The sequence below is a fragment of the Macaca thibetana genome, chromosome 19 (assembly GCF_024542745.1).
Source record: "Macaca thibetana thibetana isolate TM-01 chromosome 19, ASM2454274v1, whole genome shotgun sequence".
Classification (NCBI taxonomy): domain Eukaryota; kingdom Metazoa; phylum Chordata; class Mammalia; order Primates; family Cercopithecidae; genus Macaca; species Macaca thibetana.
In genome coordinates, this window is record NC_065596.1 from 22,705,313 (window position 1) to 22,728,299 (window position 22,987).

General features: G+C 57.1%; 1 protein-coding gene across 2 annotated transcripts; it reads left to right on the top strand.

Annotated features, from left to right (window-relative positions):
* MBD3 (methyl-CpG binding domain protein 3) lies at positions 1 to 16,013 on the top strand. 2 transcript variants are annotated; one of them, XM_050770701.1, is made up of 7 exons: positions 1 to 344; positions 7,903 to 8,062; positions 8,454 to 8,591; positions 10,323 to 10,413; positions 11,460 to 11,637; positions 14,164 to 14,367; positions 14,529 to 16,013. In XM_050770701.1, exons 1-6 carry the CDS (start codon positions 235 to 237, stop codon positions 14,360 to 14,362), a joined length of 876 nt encoding a protein of 291 aa, XP_050626658.1. In that variant the 5' UTR covers positions 1 to 234; the 3' UTR covers positions 14,363 to 14,367; positions 14,529 to 16,013. The 2 variants fall into 2 exon arrangements, with proteins under 2 accessions (XP_050626658.1, XP_050626659.1); XM_050770702.1 differs by having other exon boundaries at positions 1 to 248.
* Positions 16,014 to 22,987: the final 6,974 nt, after the last annotated feature.

Below are 22,987 nucleotides of genomic sequence, written 5' to 3' on the forward strand. Positions count from 1 at the left end.
GGGTGGGCGGAGCGGGCCCCCCGAGCGGGGGCTGGCGAGCGCGGGGAGGGGGCTGAGAGGGCGGCAAAGCCGGCGCGCGCCCGGCTGGGGGCGGAGGGCGGGGGCCCGCGGGCCGGAACAGCCGCGGCAAGTGGCGGCGGCGGCAGCGGCAGCGGAGGCAGCTGAGGCGGCGGCAGCGAGCGGGGGTCCGGGCGGCGGCGGCGGGCCCGGCGGCGGGCCGAGGAGCCGGGCGCAATGGAGCGGAAGAGGTGGGAGTGCCCGGCGCTCCCGCAGGGCTGGGAGAGGGAAGAAGTGCCCAGAAGGTCGGGGCTGTCGGCCGGCCACAGGGATGTCTTTTACTATAGGTGAATGAGCGCGCCGGCCGCGCAGGGCCTCAACGGGCGCCTCCCAGCGGCCTCTGCGGCGGCCTCGGCGCCCCTGCCCCGGGCCGCGGCCCGGGCCCCGCGCGTGCGTCGTGCGTGCGTGCGTGCGTCTTGCGTGCGTGTCCGCCCGGCGCGCGAAGGCCCAGTGCGCGTGCGTCGGTTGTTGGGCCGCATGGCTTTCGGCCGGCCGTTTGGGGACTGGCTGCCGGGCGGCGACTGTGGCCTTTGTTCGTGCGCGCTGGGCCAGGGGCGCCTGGCGACGGCCAGACGCTGCCGGGAGGCAGGGGTGGGGGGTGGGCTATTCCTTTGGTTTCCGTGAGACGCAGGGGGTGCCTTGGGGCGCTGCTGGGGTGGCGCGGAGCCCGAGGGGCTGGCCAGGCGGGGTTTCGGGGAGCAGGGCTCATGGGGGGATCGGGGAGAGCGTGCGTGAAAATGCGGGTTCTTGGGCTCAACCCAGTCCTGGGAATAAGCGCCTCAGGGTGACTGGTCTCCCTCGCAGCGTTGCTTTTTTCAAAGGTATTCCACCTCCTCCCCCGCACTCCTTCCGAGGACCTCGTGGGTCGTGGCCCCCTCAGGGTGGAGACCTGAGGCTTGCGACTTTCCGAGCCGACCTAACGGTAGTCTTTGCGTAGATATCGGTGGTGGTCGAAGGCTTTCAGAGACCCCCCCACTCCCCAAATTGGAACAGGCGCTGCTCAGAAAGGTCGCAGGGAACCCCCTCCGTGGAACAAAGACTTAGTCGCCTGCTGCAGCCAATATCCAGTCAGTCGGCCACCTGCTGTTTGTCTTCCTTTTTTTTTTTTTTTTTTTTTTTTTCCCTGGCTGGGGAAAGATACTTTTGATTCTGGGCCAGCTTTGATTGCGCCCTCCCCTTGGTTCACTGTCCCGCGGCCCCTTCAGGTCCCCCATGAGGGGCAAGAGGACGCCTGCCATGTGCCGAGCACCTGGGTAAAGGGGGGTGTGCGGTCGGCCCCCCTTTTTCCCACAGCTCGGGGTCGTGGGCCGGAGACCGCCCAGGTGAGGGCGGGTGGTTTCCACGAGCCAAGGAGGGGCAGAACCAGCGCTCGGTCCACTGTGCACTTCGGTCCCCTGTGGTTCCTGACTGTCCCGGTTTGGGGAGATTAAGTGAGAAAAGTGAGCAGGGAAAGGATGGCTGTGATCAGAAGCAGTGTGTGGGGCCTCGTTCTGCAGGAGGAGCTCGGGGACTGGTTCCTGGAAAGTTGGATGACAGCAACAGAGAGGGGAAACTTGGTCCCCAAATGTGTACCTTTATGAGCTGGAACCCTGTAATTGCAGGCATTGGCATAGTGGGACTGCAATCCCTGTCTCGGACAGGGTCGTGCATCCCCCTTTGGTACTCGCCCCCTTCGTTGGCTCTCTGGCTCTAGAAAGCCTGAAGCCCTGTGTTCTGTCCTCTGTCAGTAGGAGGTCGGGCCTGCCGGCATGCTCCCTCCAAACACATTTCTGGCTTTCCCTCTCCCAAAGGCTGCCCTAGAGTCCACAGCAGGTCTGTGTCAGCCCCTTGGCAAAAACAAGCCTCCCCAGCACCAGGCGCTGCCTGGATCCGACCATTCAGCCAGGAGTGAGGCCGGGCCCTCCTGCTTAACAGGTGACAGCCAGGACACCAGCCACTTTCCATGACAGCCGTGGGTACACGTCCTGAGATCTGCGGTGACGCATGCTAAAATCTGGGAGGGCAGATGCGGGGCCTGACTGAGACTGGGGTCAGGGAGGGGGCCTCTCTGAGGACGTCACATCGAGCGACAGGGAGAGGCGCCCAGGCAGCAGGAACCCCCTAAGAGGTGGCTGCAGCTTGGGAGCTGGGATGAAGGCCAGCTTGTGCGGAGTGCCCTGAGGCTGTCTTCACCCCAGCCCTCTCATTCCCACTTTGGGCCCTGGCCCTGAGCATGAGGGTCTAGCAGTGGAGAAAAGCGGGGAAAGGCTCTAAACAGGCTGGGGAGATTTCAGGTTTCTCTGCAGAGGGTGAAGCCAGACTCTGCCTAGAGCCGCCCTCTGCAGGTCTGGGGCCTCCTCAGCCCAGGCTTTCATCTGAGGCTGCAGGCTTCCAGGCTGCGTTCTCTGTTGGGGGTGCCTGGGATAGTTCAGGCCGTGACGCCCACCTTTTTCTATATGTGTGGTTTTATCAAGGCTGTTCTTGGTTCATTGAATAAAATTTCAGGGACATCTTTCTGTGTCAATAGACAGGCATAACCTTTATTAAAAATTGAGATATAATTCACATTCCACAAAAGCTAGTTTTCTTTTTCTTTGTGACAGGGTCTCACCCAGGCTGGGGTGCAGTGGTACAATCATGGCTTATGCATTCTCAACCTCCCAGGCTTAGGTGACCCTCTCAGCTCAGCCTCCCAAGTAGCGGGAATTACAGGCACACGCCGCCATGCCTGGCTTATTTTTATAGGGATGGGGTTTCACTATGTTGCGTAGACTAGACTGGTCTCGAATTCCTGTACTCAAGCAATTAACCTGCTTCAGCCTCCCAAAGTGCTGGGATTACAGGCATGAGCCACTGCCTGGCCAAAGCTACTTTTTAAAAATGTACAATTCAGTGGGTGGTTTTTTTTTTGTTTTTTGTTTTTTGTTTTGAGACGGAGTTTAACTCTTCGCCAAGGCCACAGTGCAATGGCGCGATCTCAGCTCACTACAACCTCTGCTTCCCGGGTTCAAGCGATTCTCCTGTCTCAGCCTCCCAAGTAGCTGGGATTAAAGGCATGCGCCACCACGCCCGGCTAAGTTTTGTATTTTTAGTAGAGAAGGGGTTTCGTCATGTTGGCCAGCCTGGTCTCGAACTCCTGACCTCAACTCCTGACGCCAGCACCTCAGACTCCCAAAGTGCTGGGATTATAGGCGTGAGTCACCACACCTGGCCACCAGTGGTTTTTAGTGCATTCACAAAACTGCAACCATCACCACTGTGTAATTCCAGAACGTTCTCATCACCCCGAAAAGCAGCTCTGTCCTCATTAGCAGTCACTCCCCACTTCTTCCTCCCCCAGCCCCTCGTTACCACTAACCCCCTCTATCTTGCATTTGCATTTATTTATTTATTTATTTAGAGACAGGGTCTTGTTCTGTCACGCAGGCTGGAGTGCAGTGGTGCAATCCTAGCTCACTGCAGCCTTGACCTCCCGGGCTCTAGCGATCCTGCCTCCTCAGCTTCTGGAGTAGCTGGGACCACAGGCATGAGCCACCGCGCCCAGCTAATTTTTTATTTTCATTTTTTTTTTATTATTTATTTATTTTGAGAGGTAGTCTCGCTCTGTCACCCAGGCTGGAGTGCAGTGGCACAATCTCGGCAGACTGCAACCTCCGCCTCCTGGGTTCAAGTGATTCTCCTGCCTCAGCCTCCCAAGTAGCTGGGATTTCAGGCCCCCGCCACCACCCCCAGCTAATTTTTGTGTTTTTAATAGAGACGGTCTGTTGGCAAGGCTGGTCTCGAACTCCTGACCTCAGGTGATCGTCCCACCTCGGCCTCCCAAAGTGCTGGGATTACACCGCCCTCTTTTTGTTTTTTGTTTTTTTTGAGACGGAGTGTTGCCCTGTCACCCAGGCTGGAGTGCAATGGTGCAATCTCGGCTCACTGCAACCTCCACCTCCCGAGTTCAAGCAGTTCTCCTGCCTCAGCCTCCCAACTAGCTGGGATTACGGGCATGTGCCACCACGCCTGGCTAATTTTGTATTTTTAGTAGAGATGGGGTTTCACCATGTTGATCAGGCTGGTCTCGAACTCCTGACCTTAGGTGTGAACAACTGCATTTATTCTTTTTGAGAGGGTATTATTGAGATACAGTTTATGTACCATACAATACACTCATTTAAAGTGCACGAGTCAATGGTTTTTTAGCATATTCACATATTTACGGGTATGTGCAGCTATCCTCAGATTCAATTTTAGAATTTCCATCACCCCGGAAAGAACCTCAGACCCATTTGCCACTGCCTTGTGCGCCCACCCCCAGTCCTAACAACCAGTCTGTGATCTGTGTCTGTTGTTCGCTTTTTTTTTTTTTTTGGAGACAGAGTCTTGCTCTGTCGCCCAGACTGGAGTGCAGTGGCATGATCTCGGCTCACTGAAACCGCCGCCTCCTGGGTTCAAACCAATCCTGCCTCAGCCTCCTGAGTAGCTGGGACTACAGGCACGCGCCACCGTGCCCGGCTAATTTTTTATATTTTAGTAGAGACGGGTTTCACCGTGTTGCCCAGGCTGGTCTCCAACTCCTGAGCTCGGGCAATCCACCCCTCTTGGCCTCACAAAGTGCTGGGATTACAGGCGTGAGCCACCGCGCCCAGCCTTGTTTGCCTTCATCTTAAAAGGCAGAACAGCCTCTCTTTGGGGTGACTGGAGGCAAAGAGCTGCTGGGCGTGTTTTGTGGGGTCTCTTCTTGTGGCTATGTGAAGCCTGAGTCTGAGCCTCTGGTCTCTCGGTTTCTTTCCACTGCCCTGGGCAAACCACCTTCGATTTAACGTCAGCCAGCCCGGAGAGTAATTACAAGAGTAAATCTCAAAAGTAAATCTCCGGGAGGAGCCCTCAGTGGTTTCGGACCCCCAGGCACTTGTCCTCGTGCCCTCCCTGCGGCGCCCTGTCCTAGTGGACATGCTGGAGCCCATCCGTGTCCTTGTGGACCGTGGAATTTGCCCAGGGTTGGGTCGGGGGGGCTGGGTGGAGAGAAATAAAACTTCCCGTGGTCTGTGTATCAGCCCAGTACGTAGATCCTGGATAGAGGCGATTGAGCTAAGCATGAGACCAAGCATTTCTGTGCAGTGCCTGCAGAATTGAGTTTCCTTCTGGCTACAGGAGATTCTTCGGAGCTGTCTCAGTTGTCTGGCATCTGGCGTCTGCCATGGGCCAGGACATCTGGGGCAGGGGCAGAAGAGGACAGGAGGAGTCTGCCCTAGAGGATTCTAGGAAACCAGCAAAACAGGGCTACCTACCAATCTCAGGCTGATGCGTTATTAATAAAAGTGACTGTTGACTGAGTTTATAGATACAGTATGTTTGAGGTGCCTGGCCTAGTAAGCACCATACAAGTGCTATTATTTCTAAATGATTTTATCGAGATAAAAGAAACCAGCCAGGCATAGTGGCTCCTACCTGTAATCCCTTTGGCGGTCGAGGCAGGAGGATCTCTTGAGATCATAAGTTGGAGACCAACCTGGGCAACATAGACCCCATCTATGCAAAAAATTTAAAAATTAGCTGGGCATGGTGGTGCACACTTGTGTAGTCCTAGCTACTCAGGAGGGCAAGGCAGGACAATCCCTTGAGCCTAGGAGGTCAAGGCTGCAGTGTGCTATGATCACACCACTGCACTCCAGCCTGGGCAACAAAAGGAGACCCTGGTTCTAAAAGGAAAAATGAAAAACAAAGAAATGAAGCGGCAGGGCATGATGACTCACACCTGTAATCCCAAAGCTTTGGGAGGGAAGGTGGGAGGACTGCTTGAGCTCCGGAGTTCCAGACCAGCCTGGACAACATGGCGAGACCCCATCTGTATTAAAAAAATACGAAAATTAGGTCGGGCACGGTGACTCACACCTGTAATCCCAGCACTTTGGGAGACCAAGGCGGGCGGATCACGTGAGGTCAGGCATTTGTGACCATCCTGACCAACATGGTGAAACCTGGTCTCCACTAAAAATATAAAAATTAGCCAAGTGTGGTGGCGGCACCTGTACACCCAGCTACTCAGGAGGCTCAGGCAGGAGAATCACTTGAACCTGGAGGTGGAGGTTGCAGAGAGCCAAGATCGAGCCACTTCACTCTAGCCTGGGCGACAGAGTGAGACTCCATCTCAAAAGAAAAAAAAAAGAAATTAGCCAGGCGTGGTGGCTTGTGCCTGTCATCCCAGCTACTTGGGAGACTAAGGTGGAAGGATCACCCTAGCCCAGGAGTTGAAGGTTGCAGTGAGCTGTGATTGAGCCACTGCATTCCGGCCTGGGTGACAGTGAGACCCTATCTCCAAAAGGAAAGAAAGAAACAAAGTCGCATCCATATCAGCAGTCACTCCACATCCCTCACCCCAGCCTCTGGCACTATGCGTCCTCTTGCTGTCTCTGAATTATCCTGTTCTAGACATTTCATAGAAATGGGGTCACACATTGGCCGGGCGTGGTGGCTCAAGCCTGTAATCCCAGCACTTTGGGAGGCCGAGACGGGCGGATCACAAGGTCAGGAGATCGAGCCCTTGCTGGCAAACACAGTGAAACCCCGTCTCTACTAAAAAATACAAAAAACCAGCCGGGAGCGGTGGCGGGCGCCTGTAGTCCCAGCTACTCGGGAGGCTGAGGCAGGAGAATGTCGTAAACCCGGGAGGTGGAGCTTGCAGTGAGCTGAGATCCGGCCACTGCACTCCAGCCTGGGCGACAGAGCAAGACTCCATCTCAAAAAAAAAAAAAAGAAATGGGGTCACATACTGTGTGGCCTTTTGTGTCTGGCATCTCTTGAGTGTGCTGTCCTCAAGGTGCATCCACGCTGTGGCCTGTGTCAGAGCCTCGCTGTTTTTCATGGCTGTGTGGATGGGCCATGGTGTGTTTGTCCGTTCATCCATGGAAGGCGTCTCGGCTGCTGCCACCTCCTGGCTCCTGTGGTGGGGCTCCTGGGGACACCCGCGTAGAAGTGATGGTGTGGGATGTGTGCTCATTTCTCAGGCAGATGCCTAAGAATGTCATGTCTGGGTCATCAGGAAACTTGGTGAGGAGGTGCCAGGCTTTTCCAACATGGCTGTTCCTGATGGCGATGTGCTGGGTTGGGTGCTTGTCATCCTGTAGTGTGACCACATGTGACACACAGGGCAACCCATAGGTGGGTGTCCTTAGGTCCTGGAGAGGATGAGTTGCCGGCGCTTGTCTGTGGCAGGCTGAGAGCAGAGCCCCGTGTCTGAGAGCAGGTCTGTTTACCTGGCTGCCTTGTTGCGAGCTCCCCGGTCGGGTTATACCCAAGCAGCTGTTGGGGCCTGGCCCCAGACCTTAGAACGAGACCCCTTCCCAGCCTGGCCCTGCCGCTGTTACCCCAAGGGGGAAGGAGATTGCTTTTAGGGCTGTCCCTCACATACCTGTTCTCCGTGGGGTCTTTTCTGAAGAATGTGACCTAAATTCCATTTCTGGAATGTTCTGGAAATGTGAGCCATCCTCCCAGAGCCGGGGCTCATCCTCCTGTAGGTAATAGCGTTTGTACCGGAGCTCAGTGTCTGCTGTGCCTGATGCTGCCAGGGCCTACGGCAGAGGGGACCGGAGTTAGGGGTCTGGGGCAAGGATCCAATGTGGAGGCTGGGGCTGGGGCTGGCGCCCAGATGTGGGGGCCAGTTTTGGGGTGCTGGGGTCTGCGATGAAGGTCTGGTGTCACGCCAGGGTTGGGGTCTGGGCCTGGGGCTAGGGCCTAGGTTTGGGGTCACGGCCGGGTTGAGGTCTGGGGCTGGGGTCACGGCCTGAAGCTGGGGCTGGGACTGGGTTTGGGTCTGGGGCCAAGGCCTGGGTTTGGGGTCCGGGGTCCGGCCGGGGCACCGACCGTCCCGCCTCCTTGCAGCCCGAGCGGGAAGAAGTTCCGCAGCAAGCCGCAGCTGGCCCGCTACCTGGGCGGCTCCATGGACCTGAGCACCTTCGACTTCCGCACGGGCAAGATGCTGATGAGCAAGATGAACAAGAGTCGCCAGCGCGTGCGCTACGACTCCTCCAACCAGGTCAAGGTGAGTGGTGGCGCCACGCGGGTGACGTCGGCGCGGGGCGTTCTAGGCGGGGACACGGCCATGACGTGACCTGCGGGCGACGCAGCCCGGCGTCCAGAGCGCAGGAGGTCACAGCGGGCGGAGAGCAGAGAGCGGAAGGCGCAGGCCGCAGGGCGCAGGGCGCAGAGCGCAGAGCGCAGGGCTCATGGCGAGGACACGGCCCGCGGCGGGGGCTCCAGAGCCGGCCGGGCCGACCCTGCGGGAGCGGACTCCCCGGACCGTGGGGGTCCTGGAGGGCACGGGGGACGCGAGGGGCGCCGGCACGGCGAGGGGTCGCTCGGGCCCCGCACCCCTTGAGGCTCCGCGCCGCCGGGGCGCCCCCAGACCGGACCGCATCTCCTTCCTCCCGCAGGGCAAGCCCGACCTGAACACGGCGCTGCCCGTGCGCCAGACGGCGTCCATCTTCAAGCAGCCAGTGACCAAGATTACCAACCACCCCAGCAACAAGGTCAAGAGTGACCCACAGAAGGCGGTGGACCAGCCGCGCCAGGTGAGCTCAACGCATAGGGACCCCAGCCTTCCCGGCCAACTTGTTCACTGTAGTGGGCGGACGTTTGGAATAAGATCGTACATGGAGCGGATGGATTGAGCGCAAGAGTTCCAGGCTAGCCCGGGCTACATGACGAAGCAAAAAAAAGTGAAAAAATTAGGTGGATGTGGTGGCGCGCGCCTGTGGTCCCAGCGTCTTGGGAGGCTGAGGTGGGAGGATTGCTTGAGCCCAGGAGGCACACCACTGCACACCAGCCTGAGGGATAGAGCAAGACCCGGTCCTGCCTGCGGTCCCCTCGTGGAATGTGCGGGGCATTGGTTTCAGGACACACCCCACCCTCAACCCCGATACCAAAATCCGAAGATGTTGAGGCCCGTCATAGAAAATGGTCCAGGATGGCCTTGCGCAGTGACTCAGGCCTGTAATTCCAGCACTTTGGGAAGCCGAGGCAGGTGGATCACCTGAGGTCAGGAGTTCGAGACCAGGCTGACCCAACGTGGTGAAACCCCGTCTCTACTAAAAATACAAAAATTATCTGGGCCTGGTGGTAGGCGCCTATAATCCCAGCTACACGGGAGGCTGAGGCAGGAGAATCATTTGAACCCGGGAGGTGGAGGTTGCAGTGAGCCAAGATCCTGCCGCTGCACTTGAGTCTGGGCAACAGAGCGAGATCCTGTCTCACAAATAAAACAAAAATATTTTTTAAAAAATGGAAATGGTTTAATGTTTGCACATTACCTGCAGGTATTTTCTAGATTCCTCATGAGGTGTAGATGCTTGTGACACTCCTTGTTGTGTGTGTTTTATTCCTTTTTTTTAGTTTTTCATTTTTGAGACAGGGTCTCTGTATGTTGCCCAGGCTGGTCTCAAGCTCCTGGCCTCAACTGATCCTCCCACCTTGGCTTCCAAAACTGTGGGGATTACAGGTGTGAGCCACCTCACCTGGCCAGTTGTATTATTTTTGTCTTTTTTTCCCCCCAAATATTTTCCGTCTGCAGCTGGTTGGGTGTGTGGTTATGAACCCACAGATACAGGGGGCTGACTGCCCACATGTGACTGCATAACCTACTTCTTAAAAACCTGAGAACCGTGTGTATTTTCTTTTTGTTTTTTCTTTCTTTTTTTGGAGACAGAATCACACTCTGTCACCCAGGCTGGAGTGCAGTGGCGGGATCTTAACTCACTACAACCTCTGCCTCCTGTTTTCAAGTGATTCTTCCACCTCAGCCTCCCAAGTAGCTGGGATTTCAGGTACCTGTCACTACATGTGGCTAATTTTTTTTTTTGAGATGGAGTTTTGCTCTCGTTGTCCAGGCTAGAGTGCAATGGTGCGGTCTCAGCTCACTGTAACCTCCACTTCCCGGGTTCAAGTGATTCTCCTGCCTCAGCCTGCCAAATAGCTGGGATTACAGGCACCCGTCTCCACACTCGACCTTTTTTTGCATTTTTAGTAGATAAGGGGTTTCACCATGTTGATCAGGCTGGTCTCAAACTCCTGACCTCAGGTGATCTGCCCACCTCGGCCTCCTAAAGTGCTGGGATTGCAGGTGCAAGCCACCCCGTGTGTATTTTTATTCTTATTTACAAACGTCCACTGGATCCCTGGCTGCAGAAAGCCCGGGCAGGGGCTGGGGACTCAAGGCCCTGGGAGGGGAGAGGCGCCGTGGGGACCCACACGAGGCAAGGAGGCCAGGCGGGCCATCCTTGAGGTTCACATCTGTGTCTGGGCAGCTCTTCTGGGAGAAGAAGCTGAGCGGCCTGAACGCCTTCGACATTGCTGAGGAGCTGGTCAAGACCATGGACCTCCCCAAGGGCCTGCAGGGTGAGCGGGCGCCTGAGGGAAGGCGGAAGGGGACGTGCTGGGTGGGGTGGAAGCGCTGCGGGTGCCCTCATCTCCTAGCAGGGTGGATGGCTGTTCCTGCTGCGGGTGCTTAGAGCAAATCTGCCTGCGGCTGGGGCGGGAGGAGGAGGCCCAGTGGGCTTGGGGATGGGTAAGGGCGCTTGGGCTGGGCCCTTCATTCTTGACCTTGGAGACCCTGCGGGTGGGGCTTTGTGGCTTCCAGGTGTGGCGCAGGCCTGGGGCTGTTTTCACCTGCAGGACGTGCAGTTTTGCCATGGGGATCCTAAAAACAAACAAGGACATCTGACTTGGCTCCTGCACCCTCCGAGCACGTCCCCACCACAGAACAAAGAATGCAGCTCTTGCATGGTTTTGTTGGTGGTTTTTTGAGACAGGGTCGCTGGGGACAGTGGCTCACGCCTGTAATCCCAGCACTTTGAGGGGCTGAGGCAGGAGGATCACTTGATCTCAGAAGTTCAAGACCAGCTTGGGCAACATAGACCCCATCTCTACATTTCTACGGAAAATACAGAGCAAGACCCTGTCTCAGAAAACAAAAGGCAGCCTTTTCACGGCCTAAGCTGAAGTACAGCGGCGCCATTACTACTCGCGGCAGCCTCCACCTCTCGGGCTCAAGTGGTTCTCTCAGCTCAGCCTCCTGAGTAGCTGGGACCACAGGCATGCAGCGTGACACCTGGCTAATTTTTTAGTTCTTTTGTAGAGACAGGAGTCTCACTATGTTGTCCAGGCTGGTCTCAAACTCCTAAGCTCAATCATTCCTCCCACCTCACCCTCCCAAGATGCTGGGATTACAGGCGGGAGAGGCCGCACCTGGCCTAGCTTGCTTGTTTTCTGTTATGAATGTAATAACACAAGCAGGAGAGGGAATTTAGAAATGGAACCCGAGTCGCGGGGAGAAAGCGGCAGCTCCCATTCTTGGGGCATTTCCGTGGCCTCTCCAGCTCTCCAGGCCACAGCTGCCCCATGGTGACCTCTCCACTTGTGGCTGTTTGTCCACTGCCTGGCAGGGGTGGGACCTGGCTGCACAGATGAGACGCTGCTGTCAGCCATCGCCAGCGCCCTGCACACTAGCACCATGCCCATCACGGGACAGCTTTCGGCCGCCGTGGAGAAGAACCCTGGTGTGTGGCTCAACACCACGCAGCCCCTGTGCAAAGCCTTCATGGTGACCGACGAGGACATCAGGTAGCTCCTCGGCCTGGTCCCCTGCTCCTCCGCCCTTTCTCTTGGGGGCATGGGGACCCTGAGTGTCCCCATGTGCCTGCGTGTTTCCCGTCTCCCCACGACGCTGCTGGGGTTTTGAAACAGAAATAGACGGGGCAAGGGTACCCATCGTCGGACCAGTATGAACTGTTTCACCCACGTGCTGGGTTCAGGGCGAGCCAGGCACCCCTTGAAGAAATGTTCTTGAAAAGAGTATGGTCCTTTGAGCCCGTGAGGACTGGCTGTGCTGGGTGCTGGGCTCCACGTTGGGCCCTGGAGATGGAGGGACAGGGCAGGCCAGGGCTCTCTGCCTTCAGGGAGATGGCGCAGGGCGCCTGCTGAGGGGCAGTTCCAGCGTGCAGAGCCCGGGAACGAACGGCAGGGAACACGGCCGCTGCAGAAACAGGCAGCAGTCAGGTGAGGCTGAGCAGCCCAAGGGTGAGGGGCCCTCCTGCAGGGCCTCAGGGCCGAACGCACGTCCCGTGTGCAGGGTGGACGCAGGCCCCCCGGTGACGGAGGCGCCTGCAGAAAACTCTGGAAGTGCCGGAGAGAAGATGGGGCTTTTCATGTTCAATGCAGCACCCGGCTTAGGTCAGGAAGGAAAGGAAACTCTTGAGGGTTCCAGAAACAAGGAACTGAAGCCTGCAGCAGCCAGGGAGGCGCTGGGGCATGTGGGCTTCCTGTGGCAGCAGCCAGGGAGGCTCTGGGGCATGTGGGCTTCCTGTGGCAGCAGCCAGGGGTCAAAGGCCCCTGGGCACAAGGAGAAGAGACCCTGTGCCCCCACGCAGGGTGAAGACATGGACCTAAGACGCCACCCCCGCAAGCACACAGACTATGGGTGCCAAGGGTTCCGTCCTGAGCGGCTGCGGCATCTTCCTCCGGCCGTGGTGCTTTTGGGCCCCCTCATTTGGGTTTGAGGTCCATTTACACTCTCCACATGCCCAGCGAACTCCCCGAAATGAAGATGGTGGAATAGGAAGAATTGACAACATAAGAAAAGAACAAGACTGAGAAATAGCAGGCAGATCATTAAAAGCCCTGCAAAACTTGCAGAAATAAGGCTGTGCACAGTGGCTCACACCTGTAATCCCAGCACTTTGGGAGGCCGAGGCAGGAGGATCACCTGAGGTCAGGAGTTCAAGACCAGCCTGGCCAACATGGTGAAGCCTCATCGCTATTAAAAAATATAATAAAATAATTAGCTGGGTGTGTTGGCATGTGCTTGTAGTCCCAGCTACTCAGGAGGCTGAGGCAGGAAAATCACTTGAATCCGGGAGGCGGAGGTTTCAGTGAGTTGAGATCCTGCCACTGCGCTTCAGCCTGGGTCACAGAGTTAAAAAAGTAAAGAACTCATAGAAATAGAAAAAGGCATTGAAACTAGGAACTCGGTGGTGGGTTCAGCAGGAGGTGGGGTTCTGTCTGGCGGCTGCAGTGGAGTAGGTGAGCCAGGGTGTTCCGGGGATGGGGACAGTGAGAGGGAGCAGCTCAGGTCTGCAGGAGCCATTGGAGAGACCCCGGGGGCAGGGGGTGGCTGAGCCTTGGCCACAAACACAATCAGCCTCACCTGGGAGTGAAAGCAGAACAGAGACAAGGAGGGGCTCTGGGCGGCCGGAGAGGGAGGCGGGCAAAAGCACATGCTGCGGCCCAGGAGTCGGCAGGCAGAGGAGCGGCCACCCTGGAGTGCCTGGCATCAGCTTGTAGTCCCCAAGGATGAGGCCCCCAGTCCCTGGTGGTGGGTTGAGACATGGGTGTGGATTCTTTTTCTCAGGCCCCTGAGCCATGGTAAGGGAACGCACGCTGGCGCATAGCGGCCGGGCCTGCAAGCCGGCGGGGGGGTGCTGCGGGCTGATGGTAGCTGATTTTGGTGAGGCTTTTTTTTTTTTAGCAGTCTCCCTCTGTTACCCAGGCTGGAGTGCAATGGGGCGATTGCAGCTCACTGCAACCTCCGCCTCCTGGGTTCAAGTGATTCTCCTGCCTCAGCCTCCCAAGTAGCTGGGATTATAGGCACTCGCCACCATGCCCGGCTCGTTTTTGTATTTTTGGTAGAGACAGGGTTTCGTCGTGTTGGGCAGGCTGGTCTCGAACGCCTGACCTCAAGTGATCCACCCAAAGTGCTGGGATTACAGGCGTGAGCTTCCACCCGGCCTGGTGTGGTTTTCCTGCCCCACTCAGTGCCCGTCAAGGGATGGGAGTGAGGGTTTCCGCAGCTGACCATGGGGGAGTCTCAGGGCCAGGTCTGGGGGCTGAGGGGTTGGGCCGCTCCCTGGGTCTCAGCAGAGGTGGCAGGTGGGCCATCTGGGTGGGTGGCAGATGCTGGTGATGGGCAGCGGCAGCCAGTTGTTCTGTGCATGGATTGTGAAGGGAGGGGCAGCACGGGCTAGGGCTGGTCCTGGGGATGCCTGTGGATCCCTCTGGCCTCCCCTTCCAGCCGAGGTCCCCACGTTCGTCCTGTGTCCACGTCCTGCTGGCCGCTCACCTGGGCGTAACGCAAGGTCCCTCTGTCCCCAGGAAGCAGGAAGAGCTGGTGCAGCAGGTGCGGAAGCGGCTGGAGGAGGCGCTGATGGCCGACATGCTGGCGCACGTGGAGGAGCTGGCCCGTGACGGCGAGGCGCCGCTGGACAAGGCCTGCACCGAGGACGATGACGAGGAGGACGAGGAGGATGAGGAGGAGGAGCCCGACCCGGACCCAGAGATGGAGCACGTCTAGGGCAGGTGCTGCGGGGCCATGGGGGCTCCCTGGAGTCGGGTCCTGGCAGTGGGCACTGCCTGGTGAACACAGATGTGGTCGGGATGGCGGGTGCCATCTCCCCAGAAGAGCCCAGGCGTCCCCGTCCCGTGGAGTCGCTAAAGCCAGCCCTCCCTGTCCTTTCCAGAGGCCCTGCCGAGAGCCCGTGCTGCCCGCTGGAGCCGCCTGCAGACGCGGCCCTCGGCACCACGTGAACCAGGCTCAGAGGCTGAGCCCAGCCCTGGAGACACCCGGGAGAAAGGCCGTGCTCCTGGCTCCCTCCTCAGCCTGTGCCCACTTCCCGGGGCCTCGGGGCACACAGCTGGGGCTGCCCCCACCCGAAAGACCCTCCACGCTCGTCCTCTAAAGGGTCCGGCTTCGGGAAGCGCCGGGTGCTCCTGGGCCCCACCTGGCTCCCTATGACCTCGGGGCTTGAGGCCAGCTCCTCCCCACACCCGCTGCCCCATCTCCTTGAGACTGGAGAGCAGCCAGTAGGTGCCCGGCAGCTCGGCACCAAGGAGCGCTGACAGCTGGGAGGGTTTCTCGGTCTGAAGGCGTATTTTTGAAACCCACAGCACCCACTGCGCAGTGTGAGGACAGGACTCTGGTCCGCTGTCAGGGGCGTGCAGGATGGCGCCACCCTCTGCCCTGCCATGGGGCTGGTGGTGCCACAGACCCTCACCGTGCCTGAGTGGCACACCCAGGAGGCCACTCTCCTTCAGTAAATCTAACACAGTCGAGGCGCATCACCGGGTGGCCTTCCCTGTGTGCTGACGCCAGCCTTGGCTTCCGAAAACCAAACCCCAGCTGCTGCCAGTCGGTGCTCGGTCGCCTGGGGCTGCCAGAATGCTCCACTGCCAACTGGCGCCCTGCCTCGGTTTCCCTTCTGTTTAGTGGGGACACAGGCACCCAGCTTTGGGGTGGTGCTGACGCTCCCAGGGTGCCAGGAGCCACTGGGACAGGGCGAGGCTCCCAGATGCCCCTTGAGGTGCCTGGCTCTCCAGGGAGCTTCTGGCCCAAGGCCGTCTGAAAGGATCTGTTCCTTAACCCCCCAGTGCCTTGGCGAGGGCAGGTTCCAGGCCACAGACGCTTGCCCTGAGTGGACTCTGTGCCAGTCCCTGGTGCCCTCCTGGCCCTGCTGCCCAGTGAGGGCTCCTACTGGTGGGTTCATTGGCCTGGGCCCAGCGAGCCCTCACCTGCATTGACCTTAGGCCCATAGAGAGGGCCTGTCCCGGCGCTGACCCCGCCAGGATCTGGTCACTGCCCCAGGGGACTGATGGGGCCTGACTGCGGGGGCTGTGGGAGCTGAGGAAGTGCCGCTCAGGAGCCGGGATCACCGCTCCACCGTCTGCCCTCCAAGGACACCCATGGGCGCGGTGGGCTGGCGGCTTCCTGCTGCTCCCTGTCAGAGTCAAAGCACAAATTCCTGGGACGGGCTCAAGGGCCGAGGCAGCCGAGGGAAGCTCCAGGTGGGGACCATGTCTTCTTGGGGTTGGTGCCCTCTGGCTGGGACCCTTCGCCGGCCCAGGATCCCCGGGTGCTGCAGTGGGGTGGCCTCCCCTCTGCCTGGTGGAGGGAGCTGTGGGCGTGGGGATGTGACTGAATAAAGCCACCGTGGGTGGATGTGCTTGGAGCCTGGAGTTTGGTGCATCCTCTAGACTTTGGTGCCCACGTTTGAGCTTCTGTCTTTGGTTGGGTGATGAAAGGCTGAAGGCAGTGTGGGGACAGGGCCAGGAGGTCCCCCAACCTCGCGGACATTCACAACTCCAGGACATTCACAGAGTCAGGCTTGGGGGTGTTCAGAGACGACCAGGCCAGCCTGGGCATCTGTGGGCGAGGGCCGTGCCCCCTGACGTGCCGCTGGCTTGGCCCAAGGATCGTGGGTCTTGGCCCTGCTGCCGCAGTGAGGAAGATGGGCTGGGGCTCAGACCCAGCACTGCTCCTTCCAAAGGAAGGGAAGCAGGAGGGGCTGCCCGGGAGGGAGGGCTCCCCAGGCCCTCAGGTCCTGCACAGCCGCTGTAGGGAGGGGAGCTGTGCCCCGGCGCCCCTGGACTTCCACTCAGTAGCCACGGCCACTGGAAGCTGCTTTCTGGACCTGAAGGCTGCGAGGCCACCTTAGGGTCTGCGGGCGCCCAGAGACTCTCTGTCTCCCTCTTCCTTCTCGCCCTCTGTCCCTGTCTCCCTTGGTCTATCTCTGTCTATCCCTGTGTCTCTGTCTCTGTCTGTCTCTTGCCGTCTCCCTCTGTCTCTCTTTGTTTCTTGCTCTCTCTCCCTCAGTCTGTCTCTGTCTCTTGCTCTCTCTCCCTTTCTGTCTCAGCCCAGCTTCCTGTCACTGACAGACCCTGATCAGTCCCTCTGATCCTGGGGTTCTGGCTGTGTCCTGGCCTTGGTCTGAGATGTGACAACCCCCACCCCTGCCACAGGGCCCTCCCCACCAGAAGCCCATCCAGACCCTGGGCTGTCGCTGTTGCCGAAGCTTGACAGTCCTTTCCTCTCTCCCTGAAACCTTGGGGACCCCCACAGGCCAAGGCAATAGTGGCCATTGCAAGAGGTCGTCCCCAGTGAGAAGTGAGTTGTAGGAGGTGTGGGCACCCGGGGGGCCAGTCCAGTGCTCAGGACCTTGTCAGATTCCCTGCCCTGGAAAAGTCTCAGACCCCCAGGCTGAACCCCCTGGGCGCACTCAGGCCCCACACTCCAGCCCCAGAACCCAGACCTGGCACGGGGTGGGGAAGCCTGAGCTCCCAATGCTGGGGTCTGTCTTGGGGGCCAGGACTAGCCTGCCCTGTGCAGTGCCAGGCCCCACCCTCAAAGGCCACTTCGCTGTCCCCCAGCCCTGCCCATGTCTCAGCCCCAAGACCTTCTGGGACTTTCTTTTTTTGTTGTTTTTCTTTGTTTGTTTGTTTGTTTTTGAGTTTTGCTGTTCTTTGGCTCTTGTTGCCCAGGCTGGAGTGCAGTGGTGTGATCTGGGCTCACTGCACCCTCCACCTCCTGGGTTCAAGCCTCAGCCTCCCGAGTAGCCGCCACGCCCGACTAATTTTTGTATTTTTAGTAGAGACGGGGTTTCACCACGTTGGCCAGTCTGGTCTCGAACTCCTGACCTCAGGTGATCTGCCTGCCCCGGCTTCCCAAAGTGCTGGGATTACAGGCCTGAGCCACCACAGCAGCCCTTCTGGCACCTATCAGTAGCAGCAAGAGCCTCACACGTCCCCCGCCTGCCCTCAGACCAAGTTCCCCAGACCTCCAGGGAAGAGAGGCCTCAGGACCCCATGGCGAGGATGCACTTTCCAGCCCTCAGCTCGGCCACACGGACCACAGGGCTCCCGAGTCTCAGCAACACCAGCTCAGGGGCGTCGTGCCTCTTCCGCCACACCCAGGGCCCGTGCCTTGCTGTCCCCGCAGCCCCCAAACCCAGGCAGACAGAGACAGCCCTTCTGACCACCTCACACACCACCGCAAAGACCCCCGGGGACGCCCCTCACCTGTGTGTGTCCCCCATGGCTGTCACAGCAAATCTCCAGGAGCCCGGAGGTGCCCATGGAAAACACCCCCAGCTTCGGGAATGTTCTTTCGGGCAGGGTCATACCAGAGCAGGGCTCAGCTTTCCGGTAGTGGGTGGCTGGGCACTGCTTGTGAGATGCTGTCGCACTTGTTCCAGATTCAAGGGGCCCAGAAAGTATAAACAAGTCAAGTGCCCATCCAGGTATGAACGAACACAGCCTGGCCTGGCCACACTGTGGAGCAGGAGTCGGCCATGAACAGGAACCAGGCTCTGACACTGGCCACCGCGTGGATGCCCCTGGAGGAGGCCACCCCTCAGTGAGAGACACACAGACACCAACACGGCGTGCGATCCCATTTGTGTGAATGTCCAGGACAGGCCGATTCAGAGACAGGAAGGGGACACGTGGGTTTCAGCGTCTGGGGATTATGGCGAGTGGGGGGATGGCTAAAGGGCACCCACAAAAGTTAATGACAACGTTCCACAATTTTTTTTTTTTTTTTTTTTGAGATAGAGTCTCGCTCTTGTCGCCCTGGCTGGAGTGCAATGGCGCGATCTCAGCTCACAGCAAGCTCTGCCTCCCAGGTTCAAGCGATTCTTCCGCCTCAGCCACCCAAGTAGCTTGAGATTACAGGCAAGTGCCACCACGCCCAGTAGAGACGGGGTTGCACTATGTTGGCCAGGCTGGTCACGAACTCCTGACCTCAGGTGATCCGCCCACCTCGGCCTCCCAAAGTGCTGGGATTACAGGCGTGAGCCACCGCGCCTCACCAGAATTGTGTAGGTTTTTTTTCTTCCTACTTCTTTTTTGGCACGGAGTTTCGCTCTTGTTGCCCAGGCTGGAGTGCAATGGCGTGATCTCGGCTCAGCACAACCTCCTCCTGGGTTCAGTAGATTCTCCAGCCTCAGCCTGCCGAGTAGCTGAGATTACAGGCGCCTGTCACCACACCCAGCTAATCTTTGTACTTTTAGTAGAGATGGGGTTTCACCATGTTGGCCACGAGCAAAATAATTTTGTTGAAGGCAAATAATGTGAGACCACAAAACTGCCTTCCCTGGTCAGTTTTAATTTTCACCGTTTTAATTTTTAGCCTTCTCTGGTTACCAAAATAATGCACGCTCGTGGCCGTTCATTTGAAGATGTTTCCAGTTAACGCGTGTGAAGTGGGTTTTTTGAGATGTAATTAACAAGCAATAAAATGTGCCTGTCTCTACTGTCCCGCCTTCCTTCCTTCTCCATCACAGGATTCTCCCAGTGTGTTCTCCTTTTTCTTTCTGAGTTTTGTTTTGTTTTTTAAGATGGGGTTTCACGCCAGGCGCGGCGGCTCAAGCCTGTAATCCCAGCACTTTGGGAGGCAGAGACGGGCGGATCACGAGGTCAGGAGATCGAGACCATCCTGGCTAACACGGTGAAACCCCGTCTCTACTAAAAACACAAAAAACTAGCTGGGTGTGGTGGCGGCGCCTGTAGTCCCAGCTACTCGGGAGGCTGAAGCAGGAGAATGGCAGGAACCTGGGAGGCGGAGCTTGCAGTGAGCTGAGATGCGGCCACTGCACTCCAGCCTGGGCGACAGAGCAAGACTCCGTCTCAAAAAAAAAAAAAAAAAAAAAAAAAAGGTGGGGTTTCACTCTTGTCGCCAGGCTGGAGTGCAGTGGTGCGATCTCGGCTCACTGCAATCTCTACCTCCCCGGTTCAAGCAATTCTCCTGCCTCAGCCTCCCAAGTAGCTGGGATTACAGGTGCGCACCACCACGCCCATCTAATTTTTTGTATTTTTAGTAGAGATGGGATTTTGCCATGTCGGCCAGGCTAGTCTTGAACTCCTGACCTCAAGTGATCCACCGATCTGCCCGCCTTGGCCCCTCAAAGTGCTGGGATTACAGGCGTGAGCCACTGCACCTGGCCTTTTTTTTTTTTTTTTTTTTCTTTGTTTTGAAGCAGGATTTCACTCTGTTGCCTAAACTGGAGTGCAATGGCGTAATCGCAGCTCACTGCAACCTCTGCCTCCCGGGCTCAGGCAATCCTCCCACTTTAGACTCCCAAGTAGCTGGGATCATAGGTGCGGGCCATCAGACCCGGCTAATTTTATAATTTTTTGTACAGGCTGGGCAAGGTGGGTCACGCTTGTATCCTACCTCTTTGCGGGGCCTAGGCAGGCAGATCACTTCAGATCAGGAGTTTGAGACCAGTGTGGCCAACATGTACTAGAAAGCACGAAAATTAGCTGGGCATGGTGGTAGGTGCCTGTAGTCCCAGCTACTTCGGAGGCTGAGGCAGGAGAATCCCTTGAGCCAGAGAGGAAGAGGTTGCAGTGAGTTGAGATCGTGCCACCACACTCCAGCCTGGACAACAGAGTGAAGGGATTCTGTCTTCAAAAAAAATAATAATAATAAATAGGCCAGACACAATGGCTCACGCCTGTAATCCCAACACTTTGGGAGCCCTAGGCAGGAGGATCACCTGAAGTCGGGAGTGTAAGACCAGCCTGACCAACGTGGAGAAACCCTGTCTCTACTAAAAATACAACAGTAGCCAGGCGTGGTATCGGGCGCCTGTAATCCCAGCTACTCAGGAGGCTGAGGCAAGAGCATTGCTTGAGCCTGAGAGGCAGAGGTTGCAGTGAGCCGAGATCGCGCCATTGCACTCCAGCCTGGGTAATGAGAGCCAGACTCTGTATCAAAAAATAAAATAAATAAAAATAAGTAAATAGATTTCTTGTAGAGACAGGGGCCTAACTATGTTGACCAGGCTTGTCTTGAACTCCTGGCCTCCAGTGAGCCTCCCACCTTGGTCTCCCAAAGTGTTGGGATTACAGGCACCACGCCAGGCTCCTTGTATTAAATATAATAAAAGCAAGGAGACAACAAAACAAATCCAGGTGCTCCGCTGGCCCCAGAAGCCCCCTCTCTAACTCCACCATTTTGCCTGCCCTCCAAGCCCGCCTATGCCCCACCCTGGGGGTGTTTGATGCTATTTTCATCCACAGACTTTTACAAATGAATCTTTCAAAGAACACTTTTTTAAAACTTAAAATATGTATTTTTTCTTTTTTTTTTTTTTTTTTTTTTTTTTTTTTTTTTTTTTTTTGAGACGGAGTCTCGCTTTGTCGCCCAGGCTGGAGTGCAGTGGCCGGATCTCAGCTCACTGCAAGCTCCACCTCCCGGGTTCACGCCATTCTCCTGCCTCAGCCTCCTGAGTAGCTGGGACTACAGGCGCCCGCCACCGCACCCGGCTAGTTTTTTGTATTTTTTTAGTAGAGACGGGGTTTCACCGTGTTAGCCGGGATGGTCTCGATCTCCTGACCTCGTGATCCGCCCGCCTCGGCCTCCCAAAGTGCTGGGATTACAGGCTTGAGCCACCGCGCCCGACCAAATATGTATTTTTTCTTAGGGAAGCTTTCGAATGTACACACCAAGCAGCCGGGCGTGGTGGCTCACACCTGTAATCCCAGCACTTTGGCAGGCCAAGGCAGGCGGATTACCTGAGGCCAGTAGTTCGAGACCAGCCTGTCCTACATGGTGAAACCCTGTCTCTACCAAAAATACAAAAATTAGCTGGATGTGGCCCCAGCTACTCGGGAGGCTGAGACACAAGAATCACTTGAACCTGGGAGGTGGAGGCTACAGTGAGCCAAGATCTCGCCACTGGACTCCAGCCTGCGTGACACAGCAAGACTCCGTTCTCAAAAACACAAAACAAAACAAAAAAAACTGTACCCTAAGCAAGACAACAGATCCCCCAGGCCCACCCCCCAAGCGTCATCACGGTTGATCACCGCTCATCTTGTCTCCCATAACCCCCACCCTGCCCGGTCAAAATGCCTCCCCTCCTATGTGATTTTCTTCCAACATTGTCCTATGAAAAAATGTCAGATGCGGCCGGGCGCGGTGGCTCACAGCTGTAATCCCAGCACTTTGGGAGGCCGAGGCAGGCGGATCACCTGAGGTCACGAGTTCAAGACCAGCCTGACCAACATGGTGAAACCCCATCTCTACTAAAAATACAAAAAATTAGCTGGGTGTGGTGGCAGATGCCTGTAATCCCAGCTACTCAGGAGCCTGAGGCAGGAGAATTGCTTTAACTCAGGAGGTGGAGCTTGCAGTGAGCCGAGATTGTGCCACTGCACTCCAGCCTGGGCAACGGAGTCAGACTCCATCTCAAAAAAAAAAAGAAAAAAGAAAAAACATCAAACGCAGAGTGGGCCTGAAAGAATTTCACAGAGACCACAAAAGAACCACCACCTACACCAGCACTTCCCACCTGAGGTGACTCCAGGCCCAGGGGCCACGTCTGCAGGCATCTGCGCTGTCACAGCTGGGGAGGCATATTATGAGTTAAATCACGCCCCCACAGAGACATGTCTGTGTCCTTGACTGCACAGCTTCAGAATGGGACCTCATTTGGAAAGAGGGTCTCTGCAGACGTGTTCAAGTTAAGCCGAAATGGTACGGGAGTGAGGTGGGCCTTCATCCTGTGACTCCTGTTCCCATGAGAAGAAGGAAACCAGGACACAAACAAATAGGGAGACATGGGCGTGTGAAGATGGAGGCCGAGGTCAGAGCGATGTGGCCACAATGAGCAATGGGGCCCAGAGCCCCTGGAAGATGGAAGAGCTAGAAAGGACCCTCCCCAGAGCCTTTGAAGGGGGCGTGGCCCTGCCCACACTTCTCTTGAGTTTTGACTCTGAGGCTCCAGAACTGGGAAAGAATTAAGTATTCGTTGTTTCATTCATTCATGAATTCATTTGTTTATTAGACACACGAGTTTGTTTGTTCGTGTGTTTGTTTTTTGAGACGGAGTCTTGCTCTTTTGCCCAGGCTGGAGTACAGTGGTGTGATCTCGGCTCGCTGCAACCTCCACCTCCCGGGTTCAAGTAATTCTCCTGCCTCAGCCTCCCAAGCGGCTGGCATTACAGTCTCACGCCACCACACCCGGCTCATTTTCCTATTTTCAGTAAAGACGGGGTTTCGCTGTGTTGGCCAGGCTGATGTAGAACTCCTGACCTCAAGTGATCCACCTGCCTCGGCCTCCCAAAGTGCTGGGATTACAGGCATGAGCCACCGCGCCCAGCCTACAATGCCACTAATAATCACAACTGGCTGGGCATA

What these genes read in the sequence shown, in the direction of transcription:
- MBD3 (XM_050770701.1), top strand. Translation starts at nt 235, where the DNA reads ATGGAGCGGAAGAGGTGGGAGTGCCCGGCGCTCCCGCAGGGCTGGGAG. An exon ending in CGGTGGACCAGCCGCGCCAG is followed by an intron (nt 8,592 to 10,322) that starts GTGAGCTCAACG and finishes GTGTCTGGGCAG; the next exon opens with CTCTTCTGGGAGAAGAAGCT. An exon ending in GTGACCGACGAGGACATCAG is followed by an intron (nt 11,638 to 14,163) that starts GTAGCTCCTCGG and finishes CTCTGTCCCCAG; the next exon opens with GAAGCAGGAAGAGCTGGTGC.